The 21,742-nt window shown below is 40.6% G+C and overlaps 1 protein-coding gene across 1 annotated transcript in view; it reads right to left on the bottom strand.

Moving 5' to 3' along the window:
- LOC142151978 (dual oxidase maturation factor 1-like) overlaps positions 1-21,742 on the bottom strand; it is a 56,301-nt gene that overhangs the window by 16,380 nt on the left and 18,179 nt on the right. The window contains exon 2 of the mRNA XM_075208135.1: positions 7,747-7,912. Within this exon, the coding sequence (XP_075064236.1) occupies positions 7,747-7,887 (141 nt within the window). The 5' untranslated portion in view covers positions 7,888-7,912. The remainder of the gene's footprint in view (positions 1-7,746; positions 7,913-21,742) is intronic.

Raw genomic sequence — 21,742 nt, 5'->3', positions numbered from 1 at the left:
GTTTTCAATAAGATGTATGAAGATGAAAAAGCAGACTTGCGAACAGAAGTGTACAGATGCATTTTGACTCATACCCAAACATCGCATCTTTACATTCAATTGTAAATTAGACCTAAAGTTAGTGAGGTTGAAATAATACAAAAATCGATCAACCCTTCATAAATTCTAATTATATTGATTGTGTAGAAGACAAATACCCCAGTATTGCTGTACACTGATTTATGTTTTTTTTTCATATTACATGGAATTTAATTTAAAAACCTTGGGCCTGATTCATTAAGGATCTTAACTTAAGAAACTTCTTATTTAAGTCTCCTGGACAAAACCATGTTACAATGCAAGGGGTGCAAATGAGTATTCTGCTTTGCACATAAGTTAAATACTGACTGTTTTTTCATGTAGCACACAAATACTTGATAGCTTATTTATACACTGACATTTAAAGTTGATATTTGTGTGCTACATGAAAAAACAGTTAGTATTTAACTTATGCTACATCTTAGCTTCATTCTATGGGGAGACGTATGTGGGGTTAGACGTGTGTGATTTCTGCACTAAGTGGGATTTTCTCACAAAGTGGACGAAAATGCACAGTTAGACAACACAGCAACTAATCCTCATCTTTCTCTTCTCTTTTCATCTTCAGGTATGTTCATCCATGCTGCTACTACTACTACTCTGATCATTATTCTGTGAATTTCATCCCTGCAATCTGTGTTTAAGTATGTTCATCCATGCTGCTACTACTACTACTCTGATCATTATTCTGTGAATTTCATCCCTGCAATCTGTGTTTAAGTATGTTCATCCATGCTGCTACTACTACTACTCTGATCATTATTCTGTGAATTTCATCCCTGCAATCTGTGTTTAAGTATGTTCATCCATGCTGCTACTACTACTACTCTGATCATTATTCTGTGAATTTCATCCCTGCAATCTGTGTTTAAGTATGTTCATCCATGCTGCTACTACTACTACTCTGATCATTATTCTGTGAATTTCATCCCTGCAATCTGTGTTTAAGTATGTTCATCCATGCTGCTACTACTACTACTCTGATCATTATTCTGTGAATTTCATCCCTGCAATCTGTGTTTAAGTATGTTATAGGAAACTGTTATCTGTTTAAACTTAGGTTGGCACAGTCTTTTATTGCTGCCTAATTTATGATAGGTATCTGGCCTCTATCCTTTCCCACAAATGTTTTCTTTTCCTTTGATTAGCTGACCAATTAGCACATCTGTAGTGTATTCCTAAATTAGACTGACTACATCTTAGCTTCATTCTATGGGGAGACGTATGTGGGGTTAGACGTGTGTGATTTCTGCACTAAGTGGGATTTTCTCACAAAGTGGACGAAAATGCACAGTTAGACAAACATTGGACTACATTTGACTTGCTTTTACTCCCAGCAATAAGCAACATCTGCCACAGCCTATTTCTGCACTACTTGTCTATTTATATGGAATACTGCTAAGAGGTAATTCTTAAAATACCCTTGCTTTTTGCTTTTACCCCTTTTATCACAATGTTTCACAAATTGCTTTTCTTAGTCTCATTTCATGGCATGATCTTTAGGACTGTGTCATCTTTCACCCCTCCACCAACACACAAATTTGTTCATATTGCACCTGCATTACTCCACTCACCTCTATTTAACACCCATGAACTGTTGTCCTATTTATTATCTCTAACAAGTACAGCCTCCACCTGTCGCCAGAAAATAAAAGGCCACACATCTTACAATCCCCTTGCCTATCTTTCGCTCACTCTGCTTCTATTAGCTGGTGATATATCACCTAATCCAGGTCCCCCACACTCCTCACACACACATACATCGGAACACTACCGTTCTATAGCAAACCTCAAACACATCACCTGTCTACCCTCTCTTCCCAAGTCCTTTAAATGTGCCCTTTGGAATGCACGATCTGTTTGTAACAAACTTACCTCCGTTCATGATCTCTTCCTCTCAAAAAACCTCAACCTTCTGGCAATAACAGAAACATGGCTCATGCAATCAGACACTGCCTCACCTGCAGCACTTTCACATGGTGGCCTCCATCTCACCCACACCTCCAGACCTGAAGGCAGACAAGGAGGTGGGGTTGGACTACTTCTCTCCCCACAGTGCACATACACAGTTCTACCAAATGTCCCATCACTCACGTTCACATCTTTTGAAGTACATGCTATTCGCATTTTTAATCCATTCTCCCTACGTGTTGCGGTGATCTATCGTCCCCCTGGAGCACACCAACAATTTATTGAGGCTTTCTCTGCATGGCTCCCTCACTTCTTATCTTCAGACATCCCCACCATCATCATGGGTGACTTCAACATCCCCATTCATAACCCACCTTCCAAAGCTGCTTCCAAACTACTCTCTCTAACATCCTCACTTGACCTCTCCCAGTGGATTGAATCATCTACTCATAAGGATGGCCACTGCCTTGATCTTGTTTTCTCTAGACTATGCTCAGTTTCTAATTTTATTAATACACCCTTCCCCCTCTCGGATCATCACCTTATCAGCTACACTCTCACCCCCACTGCTCTAACCTCTCTACTGTCTAACTCTACCAAGCCTCCTCATACTCGTAGAAATCTTAATTCTATTAATCTTCAACAATTTTCCACCTCTCTCCAACACCTTCTCTCCCCTATCTCTACATTCTCATCCCCTGAGATGGCAGTACCTCATTTTCACCTAACCTTAGCAACGGCCCTTGATCAAGTGGCTCCAGTGACACTTCATACTACACGTCGACTTCGATGTCAACCGTGGCACACCAAAGCAACACGAAATCTTCAAAAACTGTCCCGTAAAGCAGAACGTCACTGGCGTAAATCTCGAAGCTCTAATGACTTCTTCACATATACTTCTGTCTACCACTCCTATCGAAATGCTCTGGACACTGCAAAACAAACATACTTTCAATCTCTTATCTATGCTCAGGCTTCTAACCCCAAACGCCTTTTCAATACATTTAATCATCTTCTCAATCCTCCCACCCCGAACCCTCCATCTACTATCAGTGCTCAGGATCTTGCTACCTACTTCAAGGACAAGATTGATAAGATCAGACTAGAAATGGTATCCTCCTCCTCAACAAGCCATCAGCTCATTTCCTTCCCACTACCCTCTGACACCCTTTCTTCATTTGACCCCACAAATGAAGAGGAAATTTCTACGCTCTTCTTATCTTCCTACTCTACTTCCTGTCCTCTTGATCCTATTCCCTCGCAAATTGGTAGATCCCTGTCTTCTGTGCTCATTTCACCTCTAACTCAAATCTGTAATCTCTCACTCTCTACTGGCATCTTTCCATCACTATACAAGCATGCAGTGATTACTCCTATTCTAAAAAAACAAAACTCCGACCCAAACTCTCTCTCAAATTACCGTCCCATCTCTCAGCTCCCTTGCCCCTCCAAGCTTCTAGAGAGATTTGCCTACACTCGCCTCACACACTTTCTTTCCGCAAACAACCTGTTGGATCCTCTTCAGTCTGGCTTTCGTTCTCAACACTCCACAGAGACTGCGCTGACCAAGGTTGTTAATGATCTGATCACTGCTAAGACTGAACGCCATTACTCTCTCCTAATTCTCCTGGATCTCTCGGCTGCATTTGACACCGTTGACCACTCTCTTCTCATACAAACGCTGCAATCCCTAGGTCTTCAAGACACAGTTCTATCCTGGTTCTCATCTTACCTCTCTAATCGCTCTTTCACTGTTAATTTCTCTGGAGCCACATCTGCTCCGCTTCCCCTATCAGTTGGAGTACCACAAGGCTCGGTGCTAGGTCCTCTGCTGTTCTCTATCTATACCGCTTCTCTTGGAAATCTAATAAGTTCCTTTGGCTTTCAGTATCATCTCTATGCGGATGATACCCAAATCTATCTATCCTCTCCTGATATCTCGACATCTGTGTTGTCCCGTGTAACTGACTGTCTTTCTGCCATTTCATCTTGGATGTCCTCTCGTCAACTCAAACTTAATCTTTCTAAAACAGAGTTAATAATATTCCCACCCGCCAACAAGAGCATACCTGACATTTCTATCTCTGTTGATAACATGACCATAAATCCCACCCCACAAGCTCGCTGCCTAGGTGTAATCCTTGATTCACGCCTATCCTTTGTTCCCCACATTGACTCTATATCTAAATCATGTTACATACATCTAAAGAACATTTCCAGAATCCGCACATATCTCACACAAGACACTGCTAAAACCTTAATTCATGCACTAATCATCTCCCGCATTGACTATTGCAATTCCCTCCTTACTGGTCTTCCCAAAAACAGACTCAAACCCCTAAAATCTATTTTGCATGCTTCGGCAAGACTGATTTTCCTTGCAAATAGCTATTCCTCTGTTGAATCACTCTGTATGTCTCTACACTGGCTGCCTGTCTTCTACCGAATCCAATATAAAATACTTTTACTAACCTACAAGGCCATCAACAAAGCTGCACCAACATACATCTCCTCTCTTGTCTCAAAATATCTCCCAACTCGGCAACTCCGTTCTGCAAAAGATCTGCGTCTCTCATCCACCCTCATTACATCCTCCCATTCCCGGTTACAGGACTTTTTTCGGGCTGCACCCACTCTATGGAACTCTCTCCCTCGCACAATAAGACTCTCCTCTGTTCTACAAACTTTCAAGCGTTCTCTGAAAACCTACCTATTCAGACAAGCTTATAATATTCCTCAACCACCATCTTAACCTCACTACCTTTAGCCTGTTACACAATTTCACACAAGACAACTACCCCCGGACCAACATTGTTGTGTGACAGGATCATTTAGCTTATGAGTCACCCTACCTTTGCAGTCTGGCTGGGCCAAGATGCAAAATGTATACTTAACCTCATGTGTCAATCTCCCATTGTCCCATAGATTGTAAGCTTGCGAGCAGGGCCTTCTCACCTCTTTGTCTGTTTTACCCAGTTTGTTTATTAGTTTATTACGTTTGTCCCCAATTGTAAAGCGCTACGGAATATGTTGGCGCTATATAAATAAATGATGATGATGATGATGATGATTATGTGCAAAACAGAATACTAATTTGCACCCCTTGCATTGTACCATGGTTTTGTTCAGGAGACTGAAATAAGAAGTTTCTCAAGTTAAGATCCTTAATGAATCAGGCCCCTTACTCTTATCTTTAATGAGCTGAACACGTGGGTATTGCTAAATTTTATCTTGGTTTGCCTATATAAAAAGTTCATATTTTTAACATGCTTTTTTAATATTGTTTTGTTTTTTGTACACTATTTTATTTTAGATGAAAATGCTTAATGCTGTAGCAAATGTAATATAACTGAGATCCATCACAGCATGTAGATGCGTTTGCTGTTCACTGAACAGGCACTGCTTAGGACCATTCAGGGGCAGACTGGCAATGGTGACAGGGGAGCAATTGTATGCATGTTTATCCCTAGTCTTCTACTGTGGATTGCTGGCAGCAGACTCTGGGCCATGCTGAAAGATTCATTAAAAAATTGGTACAATGTAAAATGTACCATGTAAAATGGACGTAAAGCGAATAAATTAACTCAAATGACCTGGAGGGGTCATTATGCACTCAGTCAAAATCAGAGCAGTTTATCAACGTTGCATCCAATCAGACATTAGACACTCTGATTGTCTGAATGTATGTTGTGGTCGTTTTTCCTTGGGGTTCAACGGATGTTTTTTCAAAATACACATATATAAACAACTAACTTTCTTGGATGAAAAAAAGACAACTGGGGAGCACTATTGGACTTTGTATTAATAAATATACCTTATATTATATCTAAGTGATGGAGGCATTTAGGTAATAGTAATTAAACCATGATGATAATTGTCAAGTTCTAATAACATCTTTTGTGTGGGGAATACAAAAACCATACATTTTGGAAAGGCTAAATTTAATGCGCTTAGAAAGCATTAAGGTTCATAGACTGGGGTTGTCAGAGGCAAAATGGAACATTTAATAAAATGATTAACAACTGATGTTGCAGTTATATAACTTATGGCAGCAAAACCTCTAGCAATAGAAAGAAAGTGATGTGGCTAAATAAAGTGTTAGAAGTGACAGTTTTAAATGTGTCAAAATTAAAAGGGACAGGAAGCTTTAGTTACATGCAGGGAAATCAGCATAGAAAATATAAAAACTGCAGAACAGACTGCAAAGAAAGTAGGTCTAATACTATAAAATATCAAAGTACATAATTATAACAAATTAAACCTTATAGTATTGGGCCACTAAACAAATAACTAGAGAGATTAGTTGGTGGAGATAAAGAGAAAGTTGTGTTCACAATGTTCACACAGAAGGAAACAATTCTATGTATAAATAACCCATTCACACTTGTTAGATACTCAGGTGGAAGTAGAAAAATGTCTAACCAAGCATAAAATAAATGATCACTTGGCCTGGATGGAATCCACATATAGGTTCTGAATGAATTATGTTCAGAAAGATAGACCACTGTTAATTATATTTATAGATACCTTACATAGGTTTCCAGAGTCCTCCCTCTATGCCAGACACACTGATTGTTGCATGGCCTTTTAGCATTAAAGCAAGTTCTTGTTCTGGCTCCTCTTCGTAGTGCAGTGTTAAATGTGGGATTTCAAGAGCAGAATTTATATATTATGTTGGCTATATATACTGTATTTGAATATGCATATATGTCAGGATGCACCAGCGCAGATGCAGCTAAAAACTTGCCAGATTCTAGATATCCCTCTTTGAAATTAAGGTACCACTGTATTTTCAGGAGCCAGGTTGAGGCTGATTAGAACTTCCCACCATTCCCCTTAGTGCTGGGGATGTTCAGAATGCTCTGTGGCATCATCGCACATGGGTTAAATGACTATTCCACTACAAGGATGAATTGGCAACTTCCTTATTGGAGTTTTATTATGCTGTCCTCTGGATAGACACTGCTAGCGCATATATTTAGGATAAACTTGATGAGCATTTGTCTTTTTTCAACCTTGGTAACTATTTTACTACATTGCACAGAACTTATGTATATGACTGTTGAGGTTATTTAATAATAAGATGCAAACCTACGTATGTGTAAAACTATGGCAACTAGTCAGACATTTGATTTCACTGCCAATTTGCACTAGAGCAATTAAACTGTTTGGTTGATTGATTGTTATGAGCTGTTGCACATTTTTTCTAGCCTCTCCCAAGAGCACAGTGGTTGAGGCCACAAGTATTCTGCTGAATCTGTCTCACACCCTCTCCCTTACTGTATCCACTGCCGTAAGTAAAGGTAAGAAGCAGAAAAGGGCAGTGATGCTCTTGCTTATTCTAAAGTGCTTTGTTTCAAACACTAGTGATTTAGCCACACACCAGTTTCTCCTCTGCGCATGAATGGTAAGGAAAATGCTTGTGTGTATCTGCAAAATCATGATCTTCTCATCCATTTAATTTATTTACAGAATAATTTGTTTTGGGCAGAGTTCGCTATGGTAAGCTGAAATACAAAATCCTACCTAACTTCTTTGTGGACTTACCCAGATCCGGCAGGACCATGTGTCAAGCACTGTGCTCTTCAGTCGGACCAGAAGAAAAACAAATAACGGTTTTGTTGATGACTCTCTTTTGTGAATTTCCACCCCAGACAATATTGTAGTTAATATCAAGCACATAAGTACTGTATAAAAGTTAGTGTGCCCTGATCTTATGTCTGTACTGTCTTTAACTTTAACAATAAAAATCCTTACCAATTTCCCTCTGATTCCAGGAAAAATGATGATAAAAGTGCTAGCAGTAACCAAGCATATAATGATGATTTCAATAATTTTGGTGTCAAACAGAAATGGTGTTCTGGATTGGGGATAAAATGGGAAAACACTGCCATCCATGATGATATTCTTTGGAGCAGAAAACCTGAAAATAACCAGATGGAAGATTTCATAACATTTTTACTTTACATTTATGTAAATTCAGACTTTCAGCAAATACTACAAAAACTAAAATTCGTTATTTTTAAATTACCACTTCAAGTCAGTTATTGCACATTTTTATTTTCCACTACACATAAAACAAAATAATTACCATAAGTTGCACAAAACATATTACTTCACGTGGGATATTCTGTTCTGCTGATGTAATTTTCTCTTCTAACTCATTATTTTTTGTTCAATGTCTGAAGAAGTATAACAATTACAGTTTAGCTCGACCATAATTAATCATCAATCACTTAGACTTGTGCTTTTGCAATGGCATCACTCCATTCCATACCCACTCTCAATGTTAATCATGTTGCATTGCTGTAAGCTGCACTTTTGAAAACGCTGCCTGTTCCATTCAATATATTTCACACAAGTTAAACGCATTGAGGTCAATGGAGTGGCCACAATTGACTTCACAAATGTAAGGAAAACACAGGTTAACAACCACGCTTTAAGTGCTTTTGCATTTGACATGTTGTTCATTGGTGTTTGAACATGCTTATTTAAATGCAAATCATAGTGGATACCAGGTTTACACTTGATAAATATGTGCATGTTTCATCACTTGCCGGAGCAGATACATCACAATAACATTACTGTTAAAAAAATATATGTAAATTATATTGTATGGTTTTATTTGCCAATGGTAAGGATCAACTATAATCCTTAGCTGGCCGGGCCCAGGACCATATACTCATGTGGCTGAAAATGGATTCTGAAAATAAAATGTACAACAGTTAGCAAAGACCAGTCCTGTACAGGTATACAGTATAGGTATATGGTCTGACTCCTAAAACCTGCTTTGCTAAATGTACTCTAACATTATTATCTAACATTATTATGTAACAACATTTTTCTAAAGATAAACAAAGTCATACTTTTTTCCTTAAAGAAAAAATAATACTTAAGCAAAATGAACCATGAAAGAGTGTTAACTGGCTGTTTGTACTGGACCACTTAGTTGTCCACTAAAGCAATATCTTATCCACTGTTGCATACATAAGAGGATGAAACAAATACATTATCAAGTTCCTCAGCATTTATCCATGATTTGTATTAAATACGGCAGTGCTAGGCTGATTTTGTAGGCCTTCACAATTTTATATTGGAAAACCTTAGAAAAACTGAAGCTAATATAATCTATATATCATATGATGATGTATTTCAATAAGCAGGGCTGGATTTACAGCTAGGCAACATAGGCACTTGCCTAGGGCCCAGCGGTCACCATGGGGCCCGGTGGGTGGTGAAAAAAATATTGTGCCCAAGGGAGGAAAAAAAAAAATCAAAAAAAAAATTACGTGATTGCAGCGGCCCCCGGCAGCCTCCTCTCCTCCTTCCTGCTCAGTTGCGTTCCACTGAATGTCGGGCGTGACGTCTTCACGTGGAACGGCATATTCACTGAAGATTTAAAGAAGCGGAGAGGAGCAGCGAGTGCGAGGGGGCAAGAAGGTAAACAGAACAGAAGATGAGAAAAAAGAAAGAAGATAACAGAAGAGAAGTAAGCAAACTAACAGAGGCACAATGGCACACTATGAAAAAGGGGAAACAAATTGTTCCAAAAAAAATTATGAAGTGGGACAGAGGTGATGTGAAGGGGCACAAAGGTGATGTGAAGGGGCACAGAGTTGATGTGAAGGGGAAGAGATGATGATGTGAAGGGGCACAGAGTTGATGTGAAGGGGGACAGAGTTGATGTGAAGGGGGATAGAGGTGATGTGAAGGGGGACAGAAGTGATGTGAAGGGGCACAGAGGTGATGTGAAGGGGCACAGAGGTGATGAGAAGGGGCACAGAGTTGATGTGAAAGGGGACAGAGTTGATGTGAAGGGGGACAGAGTGTCACGGTTGGCTTACAGGAAATTGATCCCTAGGCTCTGCTTAACATTGCTAGGCCCACCCACGAGTCTAACATACAGGTGGTTTTCACCAGGAACCCCCGCAAGAAGGTATGATCTTAGCTGCACCAAATCTGCAGGTCGCGGTCCCGTGAGTGGATGTACAGCAGAACGATGTGGGGGAGCCAGGTGAAGTGGATGGAGATGATGGAGTCCACAGACGAGTGGTATAAATACAGGCACAACAATAATATAGGCTGATAGTCAGCAGCCAATGAGTCACTAGGAGAATAGCTGCTCTGTGGTATACAACGAGAAGACAGAGGCTGTCACTATGAAGTACTCTGGAGATGGTAATGGAAGTACAGGAGCAGCAACTTGTGGAGGTAACTCATAGTAACAGCTGATGAGTCCCAGATGAAATAGCAGATCTCAACGGTAGTGATGAGAGAACTGGAGCTGTCACAATAGAGTACACTGGAGACGGTAATAGATGTACTGGAACAGCGATAGTTCAACACGGCCGCAGGCTGAGAGTGAACTGGAGTAGTGGAGGTAACTCGTAGTAACAGCTGATGAGTCACAGATGTAGTAGCGGCTCTGAGTGGTAGCGATGAGAGAACTGAAGCTGTCACGATGAAGTACACTGGAGATGGTAAGAGAGGTACTGGAGCAGCGATGGTTCAGCACAGGCCACGAACTGAGAGTAGACTGGAACACAGGCAAACCACGAGGAGAACAGGAACCAGAACCACAGGCCCAGGAAGAACAGGCATCAGACAGGTGAATCCAGGAGTTTTAAATAGTGCTCCAGAAGTGCTTAGCCAATGAAAAAGAGGGAGGAGGTCCTGAAGTGCAATAGGCTTGCACATGCACAGATCTGAATATAGCTGAATGAATGAACTGAAGAATGTCTGATGCTGGGACATGGCAGTTTCCAGATGAATGGAATGCAGATAACGAGACAGGTACTATGTGCGGGACCAGAGCATTACACAGAGTTGATGTGAAGGGGGACATAAGTGATGTGAAGGGGACAGAAGAAAGTGATGTGAAGGGGCACAGAGTTGATGTGAAGGGGTACAGAGGTGATCTGAAGGGGCACAGAGGTGATGTGAAGGGGTACAGAGGTGATGTGAAGGGGCACAGAGGTGATGTGAAGGGGCACAGAGGTGATGTGAAGGGGCACATGTGATATTGTGAAGAGACAATAGTGATAATGAAGGGACATAGTGTGATGATGGAGGGAGAAAAGTGACAATGAAGGGGCACATGTGATATTGTGAAGGGGCAAAAGTGATGATGGAGGGACAAAAGTGACAATGAAGGGGCACATGTGGTATTGTGAAGGGGCACAGTGTTAATGTGAAGGGGCACATGTGATGATGGGGCAAAAGTGACAACTTCTAGGTTGTTACTAGGTACATTGGTTGTTGCTGTTAGGTACACTAGGTTGTTACTACTAGGTACGCCCCCAATGATGCAAGCCACGTCCCCAATGATATGGCCACACCTCCTTTGACATTGCGCCGCCTCTGAGCAGCGGCACATAGCTTTCCTTCAACTCAACAATAGGGGTATACGGTAAAAAAACATAGTGCTATGGATTGTTTCAGGGAGTGGGGCCCCCAACCGGTATCTTGCCTAGGGCCCCATGAGGTCTAAATCCGGCTCTGCCAGTCAGGCTGGTAAACATGAATCTAATAATAATAATACCAAGAATAGGAATACAATTGGTCAAATAATTAGAAAGGATATTTACAACATAAAAATATAATAAATGAACAGACGGTTGAATCAATAAGTGGCACTTAATATATCACTAATCCAGTACTGTATTTCAGGCTGACACTATGGGCCTGATTCATCAAGGAATGTATCTGCTGTTTGTTGTGTGTATCGTCCGCAAAATCACTTTGCACATGCCCAGAACTGGGAGATACGGCCATGAAAGCAGTCCTGTCCGCTGCATCTTTGTACGCAAAGAAAACTTACTACAGACTACGATTTTGGGGATTGAATTGGGTGGGGAAGGGGCGTTTGGCGGTAGTAAATTTACAGTAGGGGCGTGCCAAACTCAAGTGCACATAGCACGTCCGAATCAAGCTCTGAACGTCTGAAAGTTACTTGTTTTTCTGCCGTATCTCTTGCTCCAGCTAAAGGGTTGGTCTAAGTCCTGAGCAGTAGTGTTTAAAATTTTCTATGCATACTAAAACATGTGTTTGCAATCAAGGCAATTGAAAACATTTTATGCTCCGTAGACAGTAAGATTTTCCTAATAAATGTATTTAATGGAACAATTTTTAAAAAAAAAAAAAAAAAAATAAATTTTTTTTTAACTGTTTTATCATTAATGCCTATATGCCAGGTGACATTAATTACATTTTTTCTTTGTTTCTTGTGCATTCTTTTGCAAATTTATTGATCCACATCCTGCAGCGCCTTGTGTAGTATAGCACAGCAGACTTGTTCCCGATTTCAAAAGCACACATTTCTTGAGAATTTTGGAGTACGCAAAGCCCAAATACATATGTATAATTCTGAACATGGGTTGCTCTCAGAATACGTGATGAATCAGGCCCTATAGCTTTAGAATTTCATTAAAGATCTATAAAACCATTAGTTATTCCCCAACAAACAAATAGATTCTGCCCTAATGAGTCAAGGTTTCCAATGAATCAGATAAATTGTTTTTGTGTAACAAATAAAGATTAATCAAGTGATAAGAAACAAAATGAATACTTTAATTGCTCTTGAATTTCAATAATGCAGTTTAAATCAAACTTTAATTGCACCGATAACAAAATGTACTCTCTAATATAGCCTTTACTACCTGGCTCCAACTGCAACCTTAGAAGTCATTGCCAATTTAAACTAATTTTGTGAGATGCTGCCAAAAAGGGCAGCTTCTCAGAATGTATATGTGCTATTCCTTGAACATGAAATGTGTATTCAAGGAAAAAAGGGTGCAAGCCATTTTGTGATCTTTAAAAATATTTTATCATAACTTAATAGCGTATGAAGTGCAGGTAGTGAATTTTCAGATTACCAACTCCACACACACACACACACACATACTTGTTTTTATTGCATCGTGAGGACCCATGTCTGGAAAATGGCGCTTAGGTTCACCCCTGTCAACAGAACAATCATATTGGTATGCGTAAAAGCTGTTTGTCACCACTTGAGATTTACAGTTTGAGTTTGCTTGAAGTACTGACATGGACTGCATGGTGGGGAAAGTTTAATGTATTTTGACCATCTGAGGACATCCACATGCCCACATACACCGACATCTAGCCATGGAAGTTACAGCCCTGTTCAACCAATGCATATAATTTCAACAAGTTTGATCCCTTTTTAAAGTTGTTATGTGGTTCTTTATGTAGAATTTCACCCCAGACCACTTCGGATCTCTCAGTATTGATGGTTTAGCCATGAGGCATGCGACACAATCATGCTTGCCGGGGACCCAGGATGTTTGGATAGATTTGATCATGTGTTTCTCCACAGCTTGGATCTCCCTTCTATCCCAGATTTTCTCCGCACTTTTTTACAACCTGAACGGAAGTACAACGGTCCATTAGAACTCTGTGAAATACAGAGAAGGCAAAGTGCTTTTGCCTAATGAAACTGTCTGCTACACCGATCTGTGGAGGCCTTGGCTGGACACTTTTCTGGTGTGTCCGAGTCCCGACACTAGCTCTTTTCTGACGTGGAAGTGTCGACCAAATGCTTGACCACTTGTCCCTCTGTCACAGGGGATTGCTCATCATCCGACCTGTCACTCTGAAGCTGGATCGGTTCTGAAAAGAAACAATTATGTAAATGACCAAGATAAAAGTCAAAAGCATACATCAGACGCAAGATTTCAAACTTACTGTCTGTATTAATGTGCATCTCATCCAAATTTTTGCCTTTCATTTCAGCCAGTCTGCCACTCTTGAGAGCCATTGATAGTTTGCTGAACTTGGCGAGTTGGAGGGTACCGTCTTGGAGGCGGTAGTACTGCTGGTTCACCCTGATGTTGTGCCCAATGAAGTCCACCAACTGATCTAGTTCTGTGTCATTTAGGTTGAGGACCTCTGAGAGAGTGGCAATGTTGCTTTTGAAGCTTTAAGGAAGTAACAGTGTGTGGGGATGTTTGGCCCCACATTCTCAGGCAAACAGTTGAATGCAATCGGAGCCTCTGAAGTACAACAAGGCAGCTGGTCTGGCAAACATGTAGAAATTTTGGTTATCCACCCCACATTCTTCTCACTTCTCTGTAAGAACTTCCATTGCTCCATGCATGGATGGTGCCAGCAGGATGGGGACTTTTCTCCATGGTTTTCCCTAGATTTCAATGCAAGAGAAGTACTGGTAGAGCTTCCTCTCAACCTCGGAAAGCACTAGGGCCATATCTTAGTGGAGATACGAAGTATCTCTTGAGGAGAAGGTATTCAGCAACATCTTGGAAACTTCCTCTTCCTTTCTTTGATTGAACAAGATCACCTGTGCCATGGTGACTTTTGCAAGGAGTGCCCAATAGTTAAACGTAGGCTCAGTGGACAGACCACATTGGTAGGCTTGCTGCTTCTCATCAAGGTACAAGTGCATCTTTTTCACATCTTCCATGAAAGGTAAGAGCTGAGGCATGTTCCATGACTCCTTAAGCATTTTCAAGGGTGCAGATGACATCAACTTGTTCCGTCTTGCAGCCCTTCATCATGGCTCAGAACGCCAAAAAGCTCGCTATCTTTTGCAGGCCATGCCCAACTTTGAGTGCCAATGATGGTGTCTTAAATGTACCTGTCTCCTCATTATAGTCAGCTACCAGCTTCACAGTGTCTACTACCTACAGAAAGTTCGATGGGGTGGTAAAGTCTTCCATCTTCTCTAAAGGGGCAGTTCTTCTGGTCTGTAGCAATAGCCTGCCCATTTCCTAAGCTTCTGACAAATGTATCCGTGCCTACATCTGATCCGACCCGGTTGAACAGATGCTGTCCCATCTGCATGAATCATTGGTCATTATTGACTGCGAGTAAGACTTCATCTAAAATCATGTCACTCAAGAGCTTTCAAAAGCCACCTATGATGTCGGCGGAACAGTCTGAGCAAAGGCGCAGAATGACTGGACTCTGTTTATGCTAGTTGTGGGCTTGTTGCTCAATTGGTTTAGCTTGGATCCTTTTATGTGTCACCACTGGTATTTTCTTGCAAACAAGTCTTCAGGCTGCACAGTGTATTAAGCCTTCGGCATCCATCTCTTTGCCTGGAAGTTTGCATGGGACCAGAACGCCATGTCCTATCCTCATTGCGTCAGCATTGTGAGCAAAGTTGCCCCTATTGCGATGATGTGCCAATTACATGCACCTTTCTTTCCAGAGCTTGGGGAACTTCATGGCCCAGGCTACTTCATTCTCATTGCAGTGAACATGCTCAATATGCCGGTCTATTTTTGAGAAGGCCTTCTCACAGTACAGGCAGTACTACTGTTTGTTATACGAATTGGAGCCATCACTGTTTCTGGATAGCGTTTGGACAGACACCGCACCATTTTTCCAATTCCCTGTATTTAAAACGTTGGCTGCCAGCAGGAAGAGAATGGTTATGCATAAAACACATCTCTGCACTTTGCTCCATTGTCGAGCAATGGGGCATCACTGCTGGTCTGAATCACTCTCCTCCAAAGTGTCAGGGGCATACTCATCTCCACTGCTCTCTGGGCTATAATCAGAGCCTACGGTGGGCTCTGTCATGCTTCACTGTCCCCACTTTACTTTCAGCAGCAGAGGGATGCGACCGAAACTGTATTGCCGTAGAGTGTAAAAAGCACAAGAACGCTGCACGTGCCTGCTTACATATGACCTCTAGTGGTGGAGTGTACACACTCACACTCTCCCCTTCACATTGGAGACACTCACACTTTTGGTCCGACAAAAGTGACTCATGGGGACATGCCATATTTTTAGCATATTAGCAAGGTCTCCTGCATTGATTAGCCTTGGTAACCTATGTGGGGACCTCAATTTTTGTCCCCACTACGACCAGGATCCCCACAGTGTTGATGTGTAAACAGGTCAACTTCCCCACAAGTATAAAAAATGTGAGTACACACACACTTACACACACACACACACACACACACACGCACAGACATACACACACACACACACTTACAAATAAAAAAATAAAACCAATAACTAAACATTAAAATCTTTTTCCAGGGAAGCATGAAAGTCAGACTAAAATATACCCAATCAGTCAATTTACTGTAGGTTTTCCCCTGTAACCTCAGCCCTCTAGCAGCCCCAGGCTTTTACACAACACACTTCTTCTCACAGGACCTTGTTTGGCCAAAAATAACTTAACCCTTCTGCCGGCTGTAATTTAGAAGGTTGACCAAATGTAAACTATCCCATCTCCAATAGCGACACATACACACCATGGATAAGCAACTTTGCTTTTCTACAGGCCTCCCACGAAACAGAGGCTTGGACACAGAAGATGCAGAAAACAAAAGGCTAATTCTAAACATAGTATGACTAGTCAGTCTATATCCTTACTGAAATCCCCTAAATTATGTACCGAATTAATATACTAGCCTGCCATGGGTGAGCTATCATTATGCAAAGCCGCAAATATTGAAAACATTGCAAAAAATAAAATCTGTAGCTGCTCCCTAACTTGAATATATTCAGCACAATCAGCACAATGATACTTTAGGAACATAAACATTCAAGCTAATTATTTTGTCTACAATTGTTTACTGACAACCACGGAGGACCCATAGCCAGTACCTGATGTATCTAGGAAGAGTTACAGAAAGGTAAGAAAGTAATGTACAATGACCCACGACTATAATTGCCTTTTCATTTGCAGAAAAATACTCACAGCAGTCCATGTCCCTTGAAACTTTTTGTTATTCAGCATGTACATGGAGCTTTCATGTGAGGTCAAACACCACCACTTTTCCTGGTTCTCTGCTTACTGGACTCACTAGCAATACTGTTCGTTAATTAATGTTCACATTGACTATACTTGCAACATTGTAACATTGCAATAAGTCATTTTGAAATCATAGCCTGTGTCGTTGAACAATATGCTGTAAACAGAAGGTATTGTTATGAAATACATGATTTTTTACAATTTTATTGCATTAATCTGGAGTATTTTATGAATGAAGGTTTGGCTGTGTATATTGAAATATAAGTAAATTAATCAATTATAATCAAGGTTTTATGAACAAATACCAACAATGATAACTAATGTAAAATAAATATAAAAACTAGCTTAGGAATGTGAGCTGTATACCACGCAGACACTCCAAAAGTGTTTCAAATGTTGCTATTTTAATGCTGGAAATTTAAGTTTATTGTATTTTATTTTCAACTGATAAGACAGATTATACAACTCTATAAAAAACACCATGTGCATGCTCATAAAAGCAGAGCAGGATCAGCATAGAGGGTTGATTGGCATCGCCCAGCCCCACTCAGCTCTGGACCCCATAGCCGTGGCACCTTATGAGAGCTATAGCTCTTCCCCTGCTAGCAAGTTAACCTATGTTGCCTGGACTCCTTCAAGACCCCTTCACTTTAGGTCTGTAGCAGCCCTGTGAGAACATTTGGAATTAATTTGTGCATGACAAACGACTTTCTTATTTTGTTTCCCTCTACCTTCATCTGTTTAGGCACCACACCAGAATTAGTTATTCTTATGTGTTTAATTTGGCTCATGTATGTGGGTGGAACTCTATCTCAATGGGGCCTACTTGCTCTATTGTAATGCTCATATATAATCGCGTATGATGGGTGCTTCAAGGTAGTCTGTCATCTGTCTAAGCTTATTTTTCTAATTAACTAATATTATTGAACATACATTTTAAACCTAGATTTCTTAGCCATTTTTATTGTATTACATATCATAGAAACTATAACATCCACCCAAACCCAGGCAGGCCTGGATTTATATACCCCCACTACAGGGGCGCACGCAGGATTTTTAGGGGGGGTTACCCCCCACCCAAAAAACAAAAAAAGCGAGAGAGCTGCTGCGCAGCTGCACATGCTAAAGACACTGAGATGAAAGTTAGACTGGCCGAGTAAACACAGTTTCCGCATCTGTGACCACAGTGCCACACAAGCCTTTTTATGTACCAAACCAACAATGAGGCCTTTCAATTTGCAGGGAAAATGTGGCAGAGAGCTGCTGCGCATGCAAAGTGCAAAGTGCCCCACATAGCGGCACTGTACTATACAGCAGCCGTGGCGATGTCAAAGAAGCGTCCGCGGCGGTGCTGTATACAATACAGTACCTCCGTGGATGCTTCTTCGACAGCGCCGCGGCTGCTGTATAGTACAGTGCCGCTATGTGGGGCACTTCGTTAGCGGAGGTGAGGGGTTTCTGGAGACCCAGAAACCCCCCCTGCGTGCACCCCTGTACTACTTTTTCATGCTTCACCACCCATTGTGTCTGCAGAGCTGCATCACCCCAAACCACAGAATATAGCTGCCATATAAATTAATTAAATGAAAATAGTTCAGCCATAATTCAATCCTTGATTAAATGTTTAATATATGAAAAAATACTTTATTAATGTACACACTCCTCTATGATCAGCTCATGGTTAAATTTGTACACTATTTCTCCTTTCTACTGATCCAGGTCTGAGCATAGGCTATACATTACAGTATCACAGTACAGCTAAGCAAGTTTACTGGCTCCCCTTTTGCTTCTATTAGCTGGAGGACAGATATTAATTTATATGCTTCATCTAAAGTGGCAGGGTTACTTTCATGGTGTCATAGCAGTCAGCAGGACCACCATCCTAATACACCTCCTGTTTCCACCTTTCTCCAATATAAGCTTCAGCTTCCATATTAATTACAAAATAAGGTGGTAAATAGTGTTCCTATGAAGTTTAGTATTAACACTGTTAAAAATATTCAATATATCCCCATTTGTTAAATTTCACTCTCTTCTCCCTCATATTTATTGCTTATATTTTTGTGTTTCTTTCTTTATATTTTCAAATAAAGTCTCTGTATTACACAGCAACTACAACAGAATTTGGATTTCACCTCTCTAAGACCCACTTTTCCCCTGCTAACTGCCTCATTGTTGGTTTGGTACAAAAAAAGGCTTGTGTGGCACTGTGGTCACAGATGCGGAAACTGTGTTTACTCGGCCAGTGTGACTTTCATCTCAGTGTCTTTAGCATGTGCAGCTGGTGGAGACATGTGGGAGACGTGATAATAGGAGCTGTCCCTTCTTCTGTACATTTTGTAATGTACAACATAAACAGGATCCAAAGTGGTTTTCTGCATAACCATTTTGTATTTTATGCTCTACATTCACAAAATATATCTGTGTCATTACCTTTGTGCTAAACAGAATTATTCTAGTTTGGTGACATTTGGTGTTAGCATTAGAGTGAGTAACACTGGCCCCCTTATATCCCTGTCTACCATAATCTACAGAAATGATTTTTTTTTATAAATCTGCATAGATGTTTAATTGATTTCTGCTGTAGTGGCAACAGTTTGGATAATGTGATGCTGGGCCTCAATATACCCTTGTTCACAAAAATATTATGTAAATATGTATATATTTAAGTGATATTTGAGTGCTGTAAGTACAGAGAGTCTGGATAATGTGATGCTGGGCCTCAATGTACCCTTGTTTACAACATACTTGCCAACTCTCCCGGAATGTCTGGGAGACTCCCGAAATTCGGGTCTCACGGACTCCCGGGAGACCAGGCAAGTCTCCCACATCCCGCAACTGCCTCTCCGAAATGACGCGATTCGCTGTGAATCGCGTCATTTTGGCCCCGCCCCCCTCGATAAAACTGCATTATCGGCGCGTGGGGCAAGGCCAAAATGACGCGTTTGGCCGCAGCATAACAAAAACTGGGTCTATATATTAGAGATGAGTGGCTCAGATTCGGGAAAATCTGACTGATCCGAGATTTTGGGTTCCGAGTAAAATCAAGTCATTTATTTCACGCCCCAATTTCAGATCTCAAAATGAGGCAAAATGTAATTTTAGGAAACATATTGATGCCAAACATGTGGGGGGTTTGATTCCTCATCATCATCTCCATTTATTTTTATAGTGCCACTGATTCCGCAGCGCTGTACAGAGAAGTTATTCACATCAGTCCCTGCCCCATTAGAGCTTACAGTCTAAATTCCCTAACATACACACAGACAGAGAGAGAGAGAGAGAGAGAGTGAATTTTGATAGCAGCCAATTAACCTACTAGTATGTTTTTGGAGTGTGGGAGGAAACCAGAGTGCCTGGAGGAAACCCACGCAAACACAGGGAGAACATACAAACTCCACACAGATAAGGCCATGGTCAGGAATTGAACTCATGACCCCAGTGCTGTGAGGCAGAAGTGCTAACCACTTAGCCACCGTGCTGCCCCAATTGATTCAATATCTTTTATATATAGCCCTCCATCGTTTGTCTCATATGCCATTTTGGAACAAGCAGCATATAGCGAGGAAATAGTTCTGCACTGAAAATATTGTTCAGGGTGAAAGAGGGACATAGAAAACAATAGATTATTAAAAATTGTGATTATTGTAAAGCAGTTCAGTAGAGATCAGTCAGCTACAATAGTTTACTGATCAATTGGTTTTAATTTCAATCTTTCAGAGAGTTTAGACGGAGTAGTGACTACTGGTTGTTCTTAATGCATATATACTAGTACTAATATATAGACTTAGTTAGATATTATTCTGAACTAAGTAGTATATTTAGTCAAAAAAGTTTGTTTTTGCTGTATGACTATTAGCAGCAGAATCCAAACAACAAATAGATTTATTTCTTTTAAAATTTAAAGTTTTTCTAGTGAAAGTAATCTTGTGTGAGGCAGTGACATTTGAATTAATTTTGTCAAAAATGGATGTTTGCTTTTAACTATTTTGCAACACTTGTCAAGTTTTAAAGGGTCATTCATCGCCATCTATATTAAGAAAGGGTGTTTGCGTGTGAGTGTCAGTGCAGCTGCACATCCCAGAAACACGATATATATTCTAATATTTTCTATTTTGAAATTTTTAAAGGGTCATTCAGTGACATCTACATTAAACAATGGTGTTTACATGTGAAAGTCAATGCAGCTGTACACTCCAAAAAAAAGTTATGCATTCTAAATTTTTTCTATTTTTCAGCACTTGTCAATTTTTAAAGGGTCGCTCATTGACATCTATACTGCAAAAGGGTGTTTCTGTGTGAGTGTCAACATAGCTGCACACCACAAATAAATGCTATATAATCTAATCCGTCTATTTTTCAATAGTTCACATTTTTTAATAGTCATTCAGTGACATCTATATTGAAAAAGGGTGTTTGTGTGTTAGGGCTTTTTCTGGACATCTTCAACATTCAGCGACCGCATGAAGAACATTGCAGCGACTGCAAAAGAAATGTCATCTGCCATGCCACTAACTGAAGCAAGCCCATTAGATAAATTAAAAAACAAAAGAGTTAATGTAAGGTGTAAGAGATAAAAATGGTGAAATGCTGCGCACACACTAAATTTGGAATGTTAGCATGCATCATGGAGAGTGAGGAAGCAGTAACAATCAGATGTCATTAGATGGACAGAGGCATCAGTAGATATATAGATAACGTGCTAGGTAATCTGCTGTCGCTATATAAATAAATGATGATGATAGACAAAAGTGCCCTGCAATCATAGCAAAAACTTTAAAGCCTGGTACTATGCATTTCTCAATGGGCAGAGCATTTATTGCCAAGAGTGGAGCTATGAGTAAGGTAGATCTGTGCCATAATACTGCCCTTCTACATCAAACAAGGGAACTTTTATATATTTATGGGGAGGGCTGAAGAATCAGTCCCCCAGGTGAAGCTTTGTCCAACCCTGGGGTAAAGGGGACTGACCGAGACTTGCAGGGAAGGTGGTCCCCA

Source organism: Mixophyes fleayi, chromosome 4 (genome assembly GCF_038048845.1).
Source record: "Mixophyes fleayi isolate aMixFle1 chromosome 4, aMixFle1.hap1, whole genome shotgun sequence".
NCBI lineage: Eukaryota > Metazoa > Chordata > Amphibia > Anura > Limnodynastidae > Mixophyes > Mixophyes fleayi.
Note: the sequence above shows the minus strand (reverse complement) of the source record. Positions and strands in the feature narration are given on the sequence as shown.